At 50.8% G+C, this 13,881-nt stretch overlaps 5 protein-coding genes across 5 annotated transcripts; 2 read left to right on the top strand and 3 right to left on the bottom strand.

The window, feature by feature from the left end:
* Positions 1-725: 725 nt before the first annotated feature.
* CPAR01_14262 (cutinase) lies at positions 726-2,551 on the top strand (the record flags this gene model as incomplete). The annotated part of the gene is made up of 3 exons (XM_060498513.1): positions 726-1,134; positions 1,195-1,645; positions 2,221-2,551. 3 exons carry the CDS (start codon positions 726-728, stop codon positions 2,549-2,551), a joined length of 1,191 nt encoding a protein of 396 aa, XP_060342574.1.
* A 1,962-nt stretch (positions 2,552-4,513) lies between these two features.
* On the top strand, positions 4,514-6,346 carry CPAR01_14263 (glycoside hydrolase family 79 protein; the record flags this gene model as incomplete). Its single annotated transcript, XM_060498514.1, has 1 exon — positions 4,514-6,346. One exon carries the CDS (start codon positions 4,514-4,516, stop codon positions 6,344-6,346), a length of 1,833 nt encoding a protein of 610 aa, XP_060342575.1.
* Positions 6,347-6,826: 480 nt separating this feature from the next.
* CPAR01_14264 (polysaccharide lyase family 3) lies at positions 6,827-7,711 on the bottom strand (the record flags this gene model as incomplete). Its single annotated transcript, XM_060498515.1, has 4 exons — positions 6,827-7,003; positions 7,065-7,118; positions 7,180-7,279; positions 7,350-7,711. 4 exons carry the CDS (start codon positions 7,709-7,711, stop codon positions 6,827-6,829), a joined length of 693 nt encoding a protein of 230 aa, XP_060342576.1.
* A 1,768-nt stretch (positions 7,712-9,479) lies between these two features.
* On the bottom strand, positions 9,480-10,585 carry CPAR01_14265 (uncharacterized protein; the record flags this gene model as incomplete). Its single annotated transcript, XM_060498516.1, has 5 exons — positions 9,480-9,622; positions 9,681-9,833; positions 9,921-10,218; positions 10,272-10,481; positions 10,553-10,585. The coding sequence occupies 5 exons, from the start codon at positions 10,583-10,585 to the stop codon at positions 9,480-9,482; spliced, it is 837 nt and encodes a 278-aa protein (XP_060342577.1).
* A 654-nt stretch (positions 10,586-11,239) lies between these two features.
* On the bottom strand, positions 11,240-12,523 carry CPAR01_14266 (archaeal flagellin N-terminal-like domain-containing protein; the record flags this gene model as incomplete). The annotated part of the gene is made up of 4 exons (XM_060498517.1): positions 11,240-11,601; positions 11,664-11,819; positions 11,875-12,403; positions 12,494-12,523. The coding sequence occupies 4 exons, from the start codon at positions 12,521-12,523 to the stop codon at positions 11,240-11,242; spliced, it is 1,077 nt and encodes a 358-aa protein (XP_060342578.1).
* Positions 12,524-13,881: the final 1,358 nt, after the last annotated feature.

The following is a 13,881-nucleotide window of genomic DNA, read 5'->3' on the forward strand; positions in this document are numbered from 1 at the left end:
TGTGCAAGCTATGCGGTTAGCTTGTATCATTTTGTCTGTTATTGCTTTCTACAATGCGTGACATGACTCTATCGGCACTCGGGTAGAAGTATGTTGGCCAAGTCTCGTTTGAGATAGTCGGCAAGCGCTATTTGTTTGCTGCAGTCATTCTCCTGCCATACTTACATAGTCTTAGTACTACATATCCGTACGGATAGAAAGCCCAAAGTTCGCGCCTCCGGCCATCATAAGACTCAGCAACTTGAATCAATTCCCAACCAGTCTCTTGCTTTGTCGTGCCCCTTTTTTGCACACATGCTGCATAAGCCTCATCTTGCGACCTCCACTGCTGTGCTTACAGTTGTCCTCGTATTGCCCAGCAACAGGCGTGTGCACGTCCCGCTTACAACCCTGCAATGATACCAGTTCGCGATTATCTTGCTATTTACGAGGATGAAGTCCGAAGAAGCCCACAATAACTTGTTATCGGCTGACTCGGAGAAGCAGCAATAAGGGGAAAGATGCATTTACTTGATGCGACAATGAACTCATGCGGTAATCCCCAGTCCACCAAGTTCAGCCGCAATGGAAGATTGAGTTAAAACCTCCGCTTTCCCTGGACCCCCTTGGCGCGCAGTTCCTGTCTCTTCACGGCTTCTTCGTCGCGACCTTGTCACTCGTTTTTTTGTACAATTTTCTCAGCAATTGTATTTAATAGACCTAATAATAATCAAAACAGCTTTACGATGTTGTCCCCGAAAGCCGCCGTCCTCTTTAACTTTGCCCTCCTGGCTTCTGCCGCCCCAGGAAAGCGCCAGTCCACCGGCACAGGATCTTGCACCGATCTGCACATCTTCCTCGCCCGCGGATGGAACGAGGGCTACCCGGGCAGACAGCAGCTCGTTATTGACGCCACCTGCAATGGCCTCTCCAGCTGCGACTATGAAGATATCTTATTCGATGCGTCCAACCCCTCTGGGTACCCTGCCGCTGTTGAGGAGGGTCGTGTTTCTGGAGTCGCCCAAGTCAAGGCATATAGCGAGAAATGCCCTAGCTCCAAAATCGTTCTGAGTGGTTACAGCGAAGGTGCCAATGTTGTTGGAGATATCCTCGCTGATTCTGGGTTGGCTGCCACCGCCACTCCCGGATCCCAGGGTACGTTTCCCATGGCAACTACGCGAGTTGCAGGTTAAGATCTAACACGGCATTTTACAGTCTGCGCCGCCCTCCTCTTCGGCGACCCGACTCACATCGCCAACCAAAGCTACAACGTCGAGGCCGGATCCAGCTTCAGTGGTCAGATGGCCCGCTCGAGCTCTTCCCTGAGCAACCTCAACAACTTCTCCGGCGTCCTGCGCTCCTGGTGCAACGGCGAGGACATTGTCTGCGCCTACGGCGAGGGCCGAACGATGGGCGAGGATGCCCACACCAACTACTTCCAGCTCTACACCAACGACGCAGCCGCCTACATCAAGGAGAAGTGCGTGCCCTCAGGAACGACCCCTCCCACGGCGACCACCACCTCCAGCCTTCCCGCACCCACCTCCACTGGATCCTTCTGCGTCTCTGGCAAGGTCAAGACAGGTCTGTCCGAGAACTACACCGGTCTCTGCGAGTTCTCTTGCTCCAACGGATACTGCCCTGATGAGGTGTGCGAGTGCTCTGCGTACGGCGAGCAGACGACCAGCCCTGGCGGAGACGGTCGTGATGGATGCCCTGCTACTGGCTTGGACGAAAGCTATAAGGGGCTTTGCAGCTTCAGCTGCAGCCATGGATACTGCCCGACTGGTGCTTGTGTTTACTGCTAAGCGACTACGAGGCGCTGTCTGCAGATGCTGTTTTTGTAGAGCATCAGAAATAGACCAGCCCTTGGGGCATCAACTACGCGTAATGTCACTACTTGGGCCCTCAATATGTGATTAGAACCACCGAAGAGCTCTTTGGAAGTAACTCCGATTGCGAGAGGATCAGCTCCTGCAACTCAGCCCACAGCCTGCATGTCCCAGAGCTTCAAAATGACTAGACTGCTAAGTCGAGGTCCAAAGATATACGATGGAAAATGAGAGCTATGCGACAATTGCTTCGCACACTGCGGGAAGAGTGTAGACTCAATGTAGACTTCAGAATCACCATTTCACTGTCTCCTGCTAAATACTGCAATTATATGTGGCTGAACAGTAGACATGCCCTGGGTAAAGTTAGGAAGGCAGTGTCAGGGGCTGAGACTACAAAAATCTGTAGATGTTCCGTTTACCGAAGAGCGAAGAATGGCACAGCACACCTTGATGAATGCGACTCCTCATATCTCGAACCTGTGCAAAATCGTGACAGTCCTGCACAGGCCACGCTCGGGTGCGGGACCCGATGCCGTGATGTGATGCTTTGCCGGATTGACCGCGCTACCGGCACTTCCGACGATTCGGCCGCTCTTCGCCAGATTGGGCTTGCTGCAGCCAAACGAAGAGAAGTCATGATGACAATTCCGAGTGCACGGGGCGCCCGGGACTCGATCTGCAAGGACCACGGCCCGGCTGCCAAGGCATGGGTGTTCATTGAGTGGACCACGGGCTGAATGTGTCGATGTCGGATCGAGCAGAGACGAGTTCATCGAGGAGAGGGACTTACAGACTCCAAAATCCGAAGTGATGAGAACTAGTTTGCTGCCGGGGTTGGAATGCGGAGGATAACGTGTCTAGGTTCCCCGGGAGAAGAAGGAGAAGAAGAAGAGCGAGTATTGCGCACAGATCTGGACATCAGATCCGTTGAGCATGCCGTGTTCCCGGTCCGCCCGTTCGGCCCCCAAAGAGATGGCTGGGATGTCCTTTTAGGCCTAGCTACGTCTTGGACAACAGCAAAATCCCTCAGTGCATTTGACGCGATGGGTATTCATAGCAATCCCATTCAGTATTGGCGTCCTTTCATGTCTGTAAGAAGTACAAGCCTCTTCCTATCTGTCCTTGGTCAATCAACTAGATAAAGTCAATTGAGAGCAAAGCTTTATCTAAGGTACTCTAGTTGACAGACATGCATGCGCCGGGGCCTTTTACCCGGCCATCTCATTTCCGATCATGACTGTTGGTTCGTCATTGTTGACAACAACGAACCGCCCGGCAAGGGAGATGGAGGTGCGAGGGATTCAACTTGGCGTCTAATAAGACTGGGATTGCCATGTGACCACAATAGACCCAATGCCCTGCATCTGAATTGACGTCAGCCAACTCGACGTGGTCTTCCATCTTCCTTCCAAAGTGCTTCACAGACGGTCTCTCATTTCTGTGTGCTCCTCAGTTTGTTTGCACTCCCGTCCTGCAGCTGCTTTGGCTCCCCTGAAAATCGGTATTTGGTTCCATGGAAAAGCTCCGTGGAAAGAAGTGTACCGCTTCAACACGTGGGTGGAGCGAAGTGTTTCTAATTTCGTTTTGGAGAACAAAACGATCGACAGTAATCGACATTTTCCGTTCCATTGTTCCTGCAGGAAACGGGAGAGGTGAGATTGTCAGCTTGAGAAACCGAACCGACGGGCTGTGGCAATTGAGCGGGATGGCAAGCGACAATGGGAAGGTCAAATTCTCCGTGAACTCTATGCTGCATTCACGCTATCCTCATTTCCATCCAGTCTCTCCGAGTAACGTCGAGATGGATGGCTGGATCGTGGTGAGAGGGTGTGGCAGCTGTGGCTTGCTGCGGCGTTATCACGTCTTCTAACCGCAACCGGTTGGAGGGAATGCGAAACAACTGCTGTTATCCCTGTATTATCTTTGACTCTTCCAGGTTCCTTGACAATTCCGCAGACTCTGCACGACCAACGTCTGTTTGACATCACCCGTCTCTCACCTCCACCCCTGTTGACCCAGGCCAAACGCACGTTTCTCGCGCGGGGGAAACGCAACACATCGGTCAAGTGCCACAGTTAAGCCAAATCTGCCAACGCTTGGCCCACCGAACCGGACAGGGTGCTACAAGGTGTGCAACCCGGACTGATGTCATTAACCCACCAACGGGCTGTCGCAATCACGGTACAACGGCATCGTGGCGCCTAAAGAGGCATGGCATTTCTTGTGGCGTGTGGTCTAGGCTTCTCTGGCTCTCCAATGGCCTCGGTGAAGCGTCCCAAACAGATCTGCTACTGCGGTTCGAGAAAACTGGGTTATGTGACTTTGGGCCGCCCATCCTTCAGAATTCTAGTGTGTTTTTTTCACCAAGCTCCCACCGCTCCCAAGCACTCCAAGCTGGTGGTACGCGTCAGACTGGAGCAAACGTCTCTTCGACTCTTGGTACCAGCAAGGGTTTGAACAGACAACGCCGCACGAGGGCGCAAAAGCTCCGGCTTTGATCCACTACAATGATGAAATCGATGGGGTAGACCGACGTTGGAGAGACCGCCTGTCTCGGTCTTGTTTCTAATTGTCTTTAAAGTCTTTTGGGTGTCCCGCTACGTCGTCGAGTTCTCACGATGGTTTAGGCCTTCATAGCAACCGAGCAAGCCACCCGCAACCTAATCCAGGCCACTTCCCTCTCCGGTCGTTATTCTAATATGGCGCCGTTACAGAGTCGCATTCTCGTCGGCTGCGGCCTCATATCTGCCGCTCTCGCTGCTGACAACGTCTTGTCATTAACGCTCTCCGAATCAGTCCCCAGTAATGTCTCGGCAGCAATTGACCCATCATTCGCCGGCTTCGGCATCGAGCTCGACCACCTCTTTTACTTTATGGGCGACGAAACACCAAACGACCTAACCCTTAATCTCCTCGATAACCTAGCGAACTTTACCGGTCGTCCACCTCACATGCGATTGGGAGGAAACACTCAAGACTACCTCGTCTACAACGACTCACAAGATGAATGGCTTATCAAGCCAAATCCCCGCCCTACCGCGCCGGGGAATGTCCCTGCAGATAACTTCATTGTCGGCCCCCGCTTTATGGAGATCGCAAACCGTCTGCCCAAAGGCACGCCCATTACATGGGGTCTCAATCTGGGCTACGCAGAGTCCGACTATCTCGAGAGGCTTACAACTATGGCGTCTCAGATTATCGACCGGTGCACCAACCTCAACATCATGTCCTTCGAATTTGGCAACGAGCCAGACCTTTATGGCGACAACGGTTTCCGCAAGAAGGCGACTTGGTCTGGTACGGAGTACACGAAGGAATGGCGGGAGCGTGCCAATGCTGTATGGGAAGAAGTCCTCGAACCTCGCGGACTGCACAGTGACTTCTTCGAGGCGTCTGCTTCGACCGCCTGGGTAGCTGGCACGGGCTTCGAGATCAAGGATCTTGTCGAGAACGGCATTGACGATAAGGCTAATAACTCTGATGTTGGCTTCGTCACGAGTTGGAACCAGCACAACTACTACTACTTCGTCGGGTCTTTCCCGTATCCCTTGACTCTCGATTACATGCTGCGTTTTGAAACGACAAAGGCGCAATTCGACTCGGCGATTGAGGCTCAAATCACACAAGCCGAAAAGACTACGCATCCTTTTGCGCTGCGAGAGATGTCCGTCGTCGGACCGCTCGGTGTAGAGGGACTCAGCAACACATTCGCCGCCGCTTTATGGACTCTCAACTTCCTCCTCTACGCCACAACGATCAACATCTCGTCTGTTCAGTTCCACATGACGTATGATAGTAATGCTAGCGCCTGGCAGCCGACAGCCATGTTCGGACGCGACCGCTTTGTCCGGCCGCTCTACTACGGCATGGCCGCCTTTGCCCAGACTATTGGCCGCTCCTGCACCGCTCGCGTTGCCCAGGCTGAGATTACGGACTATCCCTCAGGCTACAATGACTACATCAAAGCCTGGTCGGTGTACCAAGGCGACTCTCTTGCCTCCCTCGTCCTGCTTAACGGCAAGGTTGCCAACGTCTCTGACGCCAATAAGGGCAGCATCACCGTCGACGTTACCCTGCCCTCTTCCCTCGCCGGCGAGACGCTCCACCTGGCGTATCTGACCGGCGACGGAGCCGACGCGACGAGCGGGACAACGTGGAATGGCCTCAGCTTCGAGCAGGGCAACGACGGAAAGCTTAGCCAGGTGTCTAGCGACGAGATCACCGTCAAGGTTGGTAGCGACGGTAAAGCAAGCATCCCCGTCCGCGATACGGAGGCCGTGGTCGCCAACGTGGGCGCCAAGGTAGGTAGCGCAGAGCCCGATAGCACTGCGTGTGGCGGGCTCGCGACTTCGTCTCAGGGGGTTGGTACGGCGACTACTTCCACCCCTGGGTCGTCGTCGGGTGGCTCGAGCAATTCTTCTTCAGGCAAGAGCAATGATGATTCGGGCGTGGCGGCCTTAGGTTCTGGCACGAACATTTACAACTGCATAGCATGGAGTTTGGTGCTTACCACGGGAATTTTCTTCTTATAAACTTGGGCATAGAATATGATACCTAGGATCTTGCGTTTTGGCGTACTTGGAAGGATGGATATAATGACTACACAGTTCCTTTTGTCATGTCACCAGAAGAACTTTAATCAAACGATTATCATATCAATCTTAGCTTGTGCATCGTGAGGCTGTCCATATTCGCAATGATCAACGGTGAGCAGTTGTTCAAAGCTAGCACCACGAAGGATTACAGTTTTCGGCCCTCGGATTGCCATCTTCTTCGACACTTGCCATACTTATCTAGGTAAGTTAGAAAGACTGAGTGATGACCCCTTGTAAAAGACAGCAATATAAACTTGAGAAGCCCAATAAGTGTGCTTTAAAGAAGTATATACACGAATTTCCCTTGGCTGGTTCATCTTGAAGGGCGGCGGATGCATGGTATCATGAAAACTGATCGATCATCATAGCTCTGCTCCAATCCCACAAGCTTGGGTTAGGTCTTGAGTAGACATGAAATCAACAAGAGCCAGACTTTTCGCCGGGGCCGTTGTATAATTGGCATGGCGTCTTAGCATCAGTGCAGACATTGACGAGAGTCGCTTCATCGCCAGTCTCTTCGTTGATGCCCGCAACTTCGCCGCCGCCATAAGCAGAGACTCCCTCGATGGTGACGGTACGCTTGCAAGCATCGCACTATATAGTTGTAAGTCGATTGTGTTAGGTTGTAAAGGGCGTTTGTTCTAAAAAAGCTCACCGTGCCGCAGGCTCTGTAGACCTTTCCGTAGTCCGAGGCGTAAAAGTTTGAAATCTGCCATTCTCGTGAGCAACTGGCACATATGAATGTCACAACTCGAGCGCCGTCTACTTACGCTGACACTTCCGCAGCCGTTGTGTTGAACGACCTTATCTGCGGCCTTGTAGGCACCGCCGCCAATGATGCGAGTCTCGGTGCCGGCCTCATCCTCCTTACTGAAGTCGAGGTTAGTTTCGATACACAGACTTCTTGATAGAACTCTGATGGGACAATAGTTTAACTTACATTGAGATGGCATCCTCGCAGACGTCCTCGAACCACACGTTCTCGATAGTGCAACCGCCACCAATGCAATAGACGCCCTCCATCTGGTCCTTTCCGATGATGGCGTTCTTCAGAGTCGCACCCTTGCGAAGGAGGAAGACAGTGTCCTTCTGACCACCTTCAGTCTGGGCCTTGCAAGCACCTGATCCTCTGTCGAAGCGGGCCATCTTTCCATCGTATGACTCGCCAGCGGCCACCTCGATAGGCTCAGTATTGCTGATTGTCTCTGTCGCGGTAGGAAGAGCGTCCTTGCCCACGCAGGCAGAGACTGTGGGAAAGACGACTGCCAGAGCCGCGAAGAACTTGATTGCTTCGGTGCGCATAGTGACTGAGGTAAGAAGTTAATTGTTGATCAAGGAGTGTGGATAACACAGGAGTTGCTACTGAAGGCTGGTGCTGAAACCTCTTCCAGGCTATTCTCGAAGCCGACTTTTTGGTAGTTTTATACTCGACTTTGAGATACCCAGTGGTATGACCGAGAAGTAAAGAGCCATTATCATTCCAAGTCAATTCTCACAGTAAGACAGATAGCTGAATTAAGGAGGTCTTGGCCATTGAGGGGATCCCGCATGTCCTCCACAGCCCGCGCAGCATAGCAATAGGTAGGCCCACTGATTGGCATACATGATCTTGACCTGTCAAAGCTGAATGACGGCACTGTTGTATAGTGTACTACGTAGTACCTATTGGTAGAATATGGAAACCTGTACAACATTCCTCACTCTCCAAACAACCTGAACGTAATTAATCTGGAAACCCGTTCATCAATACCTTAATCTAAAATGTCACATCACACGTGGAAAATCGAAGGAGACCCGTTTCGAAACGTGCCAAGATGCGGTTGCCGTACAGAAGAACCGGACAAGATCACCACCGGTCGCCTGTCGGAGGGGTGTTCCCGGGGCCGGACATCGGGGAGGTGAGACGATCGTTACCCAGCGTGCTGCCAAGACTCTGGGCACTGCCACGCTTGGCGCGACTGCCCAGAACAACTAGAGCTTCAAATTGAGAAAGGAGTTTGCGGTGTTTGGACCGACTCTTAGCTTGCATTCGTGAGGTCAATGCAACTTCAGCTTTCTTGTTAGAAACGCCAGGCCTCAATCCAAAATTTGCCCCTGTGGAACATCTTAGGATGGGAGTCGAGAGCCCGGACCACAACCCATCTAACAGATCGGGGCATTACAGAAGTAGATAAGCCTTTTGTGATGATATCCACAGCATATTTGAGCCATTGGCAGGCAACTCTATTGGTGCGTGAGTTCCGGGAAGGTTACAAGACATCCGTACACGTAAAGTTTGTCATCAGACACATGCGCACTCAGAGCGATACAACTCGTAGTCTACATGACTTTCAGCAAACCATCTTTCACCACATGTTTACTTATCGATTCCTAAGCTCTTCTGATAAAGGTTACAGCAGAGTAGATTGATTGAATGAGGCCAAGCATCCTCGCGGTTGAAACAAGGGGAGCATACGCGTTGACGCGCCATATAAACGAGCACGTCTTGGCACAATCAAGGAAGTACGACGCTGTTGAATTTGCATACTGGCGGCATGACACCCTGAGCTCTAACCTGAGGCGCAAACATAGTTTCAATCAATCATTCTTCGCCGTCGATTGTCGGTCTATTAATCTTAGTGGACATCATCGGAACATGACAATGCTGTTGCGAAGGTATTCTCTGTAGGCTTGCTATTTAGTGAGTAATGATTTGATTGAATTCGGTCAAAGTGTAGGATTGCTTGGGTACGGCGACCTGAGTTCAACAGTTGAACTTAAGAACTAGGAGTCTGGCCATGTGATATTTCCGGACTCCGGAGATCTGAACTTCGAAAATTCGATCCTCGCGAGTGCCTTTCAGGCCCGCAAAGTCTGGGCAAAATGCAGTCACCTGAGTAGTCAGAAAAACATAATTACTTGAGGTGTGAAATAAAATTATACGCATTAGTTTACAAAACGGCTTTATCTTTAGGAGATGGGGGCCTCCCTTTCCCTTGGTTACATGTATGATACACAGACATCATGTAGCCAGTACACGCCGCGTCAATGGCATCACGAGATGTTGACAACCATTCGTGGACGTATGCACTCATGACGAAAAGTTCTTGCTCTCGTGATCGACATGAACTGTTTCGACTGAAGACTTCGTAGATTGGCGGTCGAGAAAAGGCTTCAAACCCGGAAGGGCCACAACGGTCATCGCAAGAGTCATTTCCAGAATGCTCAGAGGATCTGTGGAGCTCGTGTCAGAACACGATATTGTAAATGGGCACAGGTGTACTATACTTACAAACCAAATTCTCCTGGCCAGTGCCAACTTTCAGGGTAATGAAGCGTACAATGGTTGTCATGATGGTTAAAGTACCAAGAGCAAAAGTAAGAGTCAGGCCAGTGGATCTCTCGAGAACACCTTGAATCAACAGAGTCAAAGGGAGAACATAGACTAGAGATATTACTGTTAGCATGCGTTTTTGAAGAGCCATTGAAGAGTCTGGCAATAAGCATTAGAGCGTTAGAGAGCTGATCATACCGCAAAGGTAGCAGGCGAGGTTGAGGGTGAAGTTGAGGATGAAGGGCTCTGGGGCGTAAAAGACACTGCATGCGCCATCTTCCTGTGACCACTGCACCGAAACGTCCTTTCCACAAAAGAATGTGTCGTCCCAAAGTATAGCCATGTACGAAAGGCAGACGAAAGCAGTGATACCCCAAAGTGCCTTGCGCATTGCCGGGCTGGTAGTTGAGGGAAAGTAGGCCCAGTAGAATGCCAGCATGCTCATTTTGGGGATGCCCATTCCGACATCGTAGAAGTAGTTTGATGCGAAGGAGATCTTTTTGCTATGAGTCAGCGACGACAGGACAGTCTTTATGGCTGGAGGCGTACCTTGGAAAGAGCGACGGAAGACTCCCAGTGATCCATGACGCCGAGTTGGAAGGTCAGAGTGTCACATATGATTAATGCGAGAGCGTTGATAGCAGAGAGGACGAGGAGAATGTCAGACCAGGCCAGCTTCTCTCGTAACCTGAAGAGGCGAGCGTAAATCCGGAGACCGACGAATACATAGGAAACTGCTAGTAGAATCCATTCGGATATCTGAATTCAAGTATTAGAATGGTCTTACTAAATTGGTAGCGCTAGTAAGAATCAAAGCTATAGGGACTTACCATGCAATCCTTTCCGTCTATGAAGTACGCCATTTCGTCGGATAGCTCAAGTAAACTAATTGCAAAGCACAGGAAACTACAATGAATCGGGAGAAGCAGGCTCTGGCGTCAACATGTTGTACGATTTGGAGTGAGACATCGACATTAATAAAGAGGCCTACGGGAGCGACACGTCCGCGCATGCTACAAGCCAGGGTAGTCTCCAAGAGGGCCACAAGTAAAGAATCGGCTGTCTATTGGTCCGGGTATGAACCGAATTGCCCCAACCGTAGGATCACCAAGATCTCAGTCGTAAAGGGCGTAACATTTCGTGTGGATTCAATTGCATCTCTGACGGTTGGAAGCAGCAATGTTGTAGCATCGACAAGGGGATTGAAGCGAGGTTGCAAATTCTGCAGATTTTGATGCGTGAAACAGCCCAGGACCCTTTATTTTTCCTTCTTTCTCGGTCTATTGTCTCTGCTGTCCTGCTCTCTTTCGGCTCGTGTCCCCGGGTTCTTCTGTGTTGCATTACAATTTATTCGTGCGTCCACGCCGCAAATGCGCAGAAATGTGGTTGAATCCTGCCAAAGATGATTGGCTCCTCGGTCGTCCTCCGTCAGGCCCGGAGGCGCCAGTTGGTTATTCACAAAAAGGGCCCATCTAAATCGTTTCTCTATCCCCGTGCTTGCTTCTGCCCGGTCTCTACTAACCGAACACCGGGCGACTCGAATCCCTGCTCACATCCTCACGACGTTGATATGTCACGCTCACTTGAGCGGATTTGTAGATCATATTCGATCCCTCGAGATTGTTCAGCTCCACCTCGCTCCCTGACTCCTCCTCAGAAATTGCTCTCGCTGTTGCCACATACGGCTCCCTTCCCGAGGACAGCTTGATGTGACTGCGACTGAAATTCGTTGGTTGTTTGTCAAATGCCCGCCCTACTGACCCTGTCTGCCCGGTCCCATACTTTGAGGTAGCCAGCCCTCGGCGATGAAGAAGTGACTTCAAGGCAGGAAGAGACACGACAATGATTGCAGCGGCGATTTCGGTCATTGAGAGCACATCTGGAACTCGTTCAGAATCATGCTATGATCTAGATGTTGCATACCATAGTTCGGGAACTTACAGACGTTCGTCCATGCGTTGATGGCTTCCACAGTAGCGAATCTTCCAATGCTGGCCCCTATCGTAATGATGCCCGTCGAAAATGTGGCGGCGAGTCCAATGATGTATCTGCCGCTGAGTTGTAGGCCGAATAGTAGCGGGAATGGAATGGTGAAAACTGTTTCCTAGTCAGTCGGCAAGCTTTGATAGCGCGGATGAGACACCTAGCGTACTTAACACATCTGTCACAAAGTTCATGGCCCAATCGATACGGAAAACATCTTTCGAGTCATAAGTACTGCAGTTTCCCTCTATATCCCAGTTGATAGAGACGTCAGGACCACACCAGAATGTATCCAGAAAGAAAGTTGTCACTGCGAAAGAAATCGTCAGGGCGCTCACGCCGTAGAGCGCCTTCCGAAGAATCGGCATTGTCGGCGGAATCAGCTTGAAGTAGAAGGCGAGCAACGCAATTTTAGGGAAGTATATTCCAGTGTCGTAAAAGTAGTTTCCGGCAAATGTGACTTTCATCAACAAGATCTGCTTGTCAATGGGAGCCTCGGGGGCGTCGGTATCGTATTCGTCCATTCCGCCGAGGTTGTACGCCATAGTATCGGTCGCGAACAGCGCGGAAGCATCAAGCAATGAAATTATTAGAATCCAATCGCTTATAGTCAGCTTCTGATGCTGTCGCACCAGACGAAGCCATAAGCGTGCGAAGACAAGGACAATGGCCATTCCCAGGAGAACGGCCTCGATAGGCTAGATAGCTTCACTTTAGTATGATTGACTGAGAATGCCAGCGGTGTTTGACTACCTGTGCTTGAATAGAAAAATGGAAGCTTTACTCACCACAACGGCCTCCTTTGCTACCCCTGCCATGATATGTAGGATATTTGAGGAGCGAAGAAATGTAATTTGTCTTGCCTTTCTAATGTATGCGAAGAGCAAACAATCTTGCGTAATTTGGGGACGACTTTGAGCACATGCGAGCGGGATGTTGAGAATTGGATCAATCAGTGGATGGGTATTAACATTGTTATGGACCACCAGGAACTCTGTGTCGTGAGAGAACCCGCGTCAATGGATTCTTTAGGCAGGATGGCGGTTAACCGGAAACTTCATAGACGCAGCATTTACATTGGGTAGAGGAAGGGTCTAGATATGCGGTGGGATTCTGCCACACAAATCAAAACTATGTACTGACGACGCAAGGGGGCGGCGCTCCGTCGTTCCACTACTCGTTCACCTTCCTGATGTTTTATTGCATTACTGGCCTGCTGAGCTTCCTCTTGGTGAAGTAGTGTGGGAGCGTGGAGAACTAAAAGCTGAGATATTCGAGTTTCATAGCCGGGGATAACTATCCAAACCGAGCCGCCTGCAAGATAAGATCACGCTATGCCCCGTTTCTCGTGACAAGGGTAGTCCAACACGGGCAGTTTACTAGCGCCGAGACAGGATCGAGAAGAGAGCGATGCTGGAGAAGATCCACGGGCACCTCCCCCTTGCCATCTTACATAGCATTCACTAATCGATTCTTTGCAGGCGAACACCTTGTCTTGTTGGGATCTAAACCTTGTTTACGCACAGATGCAGCCGATTCGGCAAAGGATCCGGGTCTCTGTTGGAAGTGCTGTGTTGGACGCTGGCGACTGGAGTCTGCAGGCACGATGTGGAACAGTAGCTCATCCACCCTGAGTAAACCCACCCCAAATTCTAAAGAGCGAAGAAACCGAAATCTTACGTTTCTTGTTACTTTCACCTCGCCAAGCCTGTTGCTCTAAGGCCGTTGGACTAGACAATCAGCTATTTACCTTTTACGGCGAGCAGAGCGACTGGTTAATCTCTCCACCAAAGTTCCACTGTATCCACTCATTGTGGGACTCAAGTAGCATGCATCTTGCTGACTGCGGCGTCTTCGAGGACAACTTCCCGCGTTTCCGTTAACCCGAGCCATCGATCAGGTCTTCGACGATTCAATCTTGGAGGTGGACTGCATTGTACCCACTTACAACAGCACAGAAATGATCTCACTCAGGAACCTGAGAACTGGTTGCAAGAAGAAACCCACCGATCATTGTAGCAAGGTGAAGCATTCAATGAACAGCGAACTTGAGGCTGATGCGGCTTGATAGAATTTTGAAAACAAGTAGCACTAAATCAGGCAGTCTGGCTTCGACATGGTCTAGAACGCGTTTATCGCACTCACTTGTTCCTATCATCCTATCTAAGCCATACTA

This window comes from Colletotrichum paranaense (assembly GCF_030867605.1).
Source record: "Colletotrichum paranaense strain IMI 384185 chromosome Unknown Scaffold_15.1, whole genome shotgun sequence".
In the NCBI taxonomy this organism is placed as follows: Eukaryota; Fungi; Ascomycota; class Sordariomycetes; order Glomerellales; family Glomerellaceae; genus Colletotrichum; species Colletotrichum paranaense.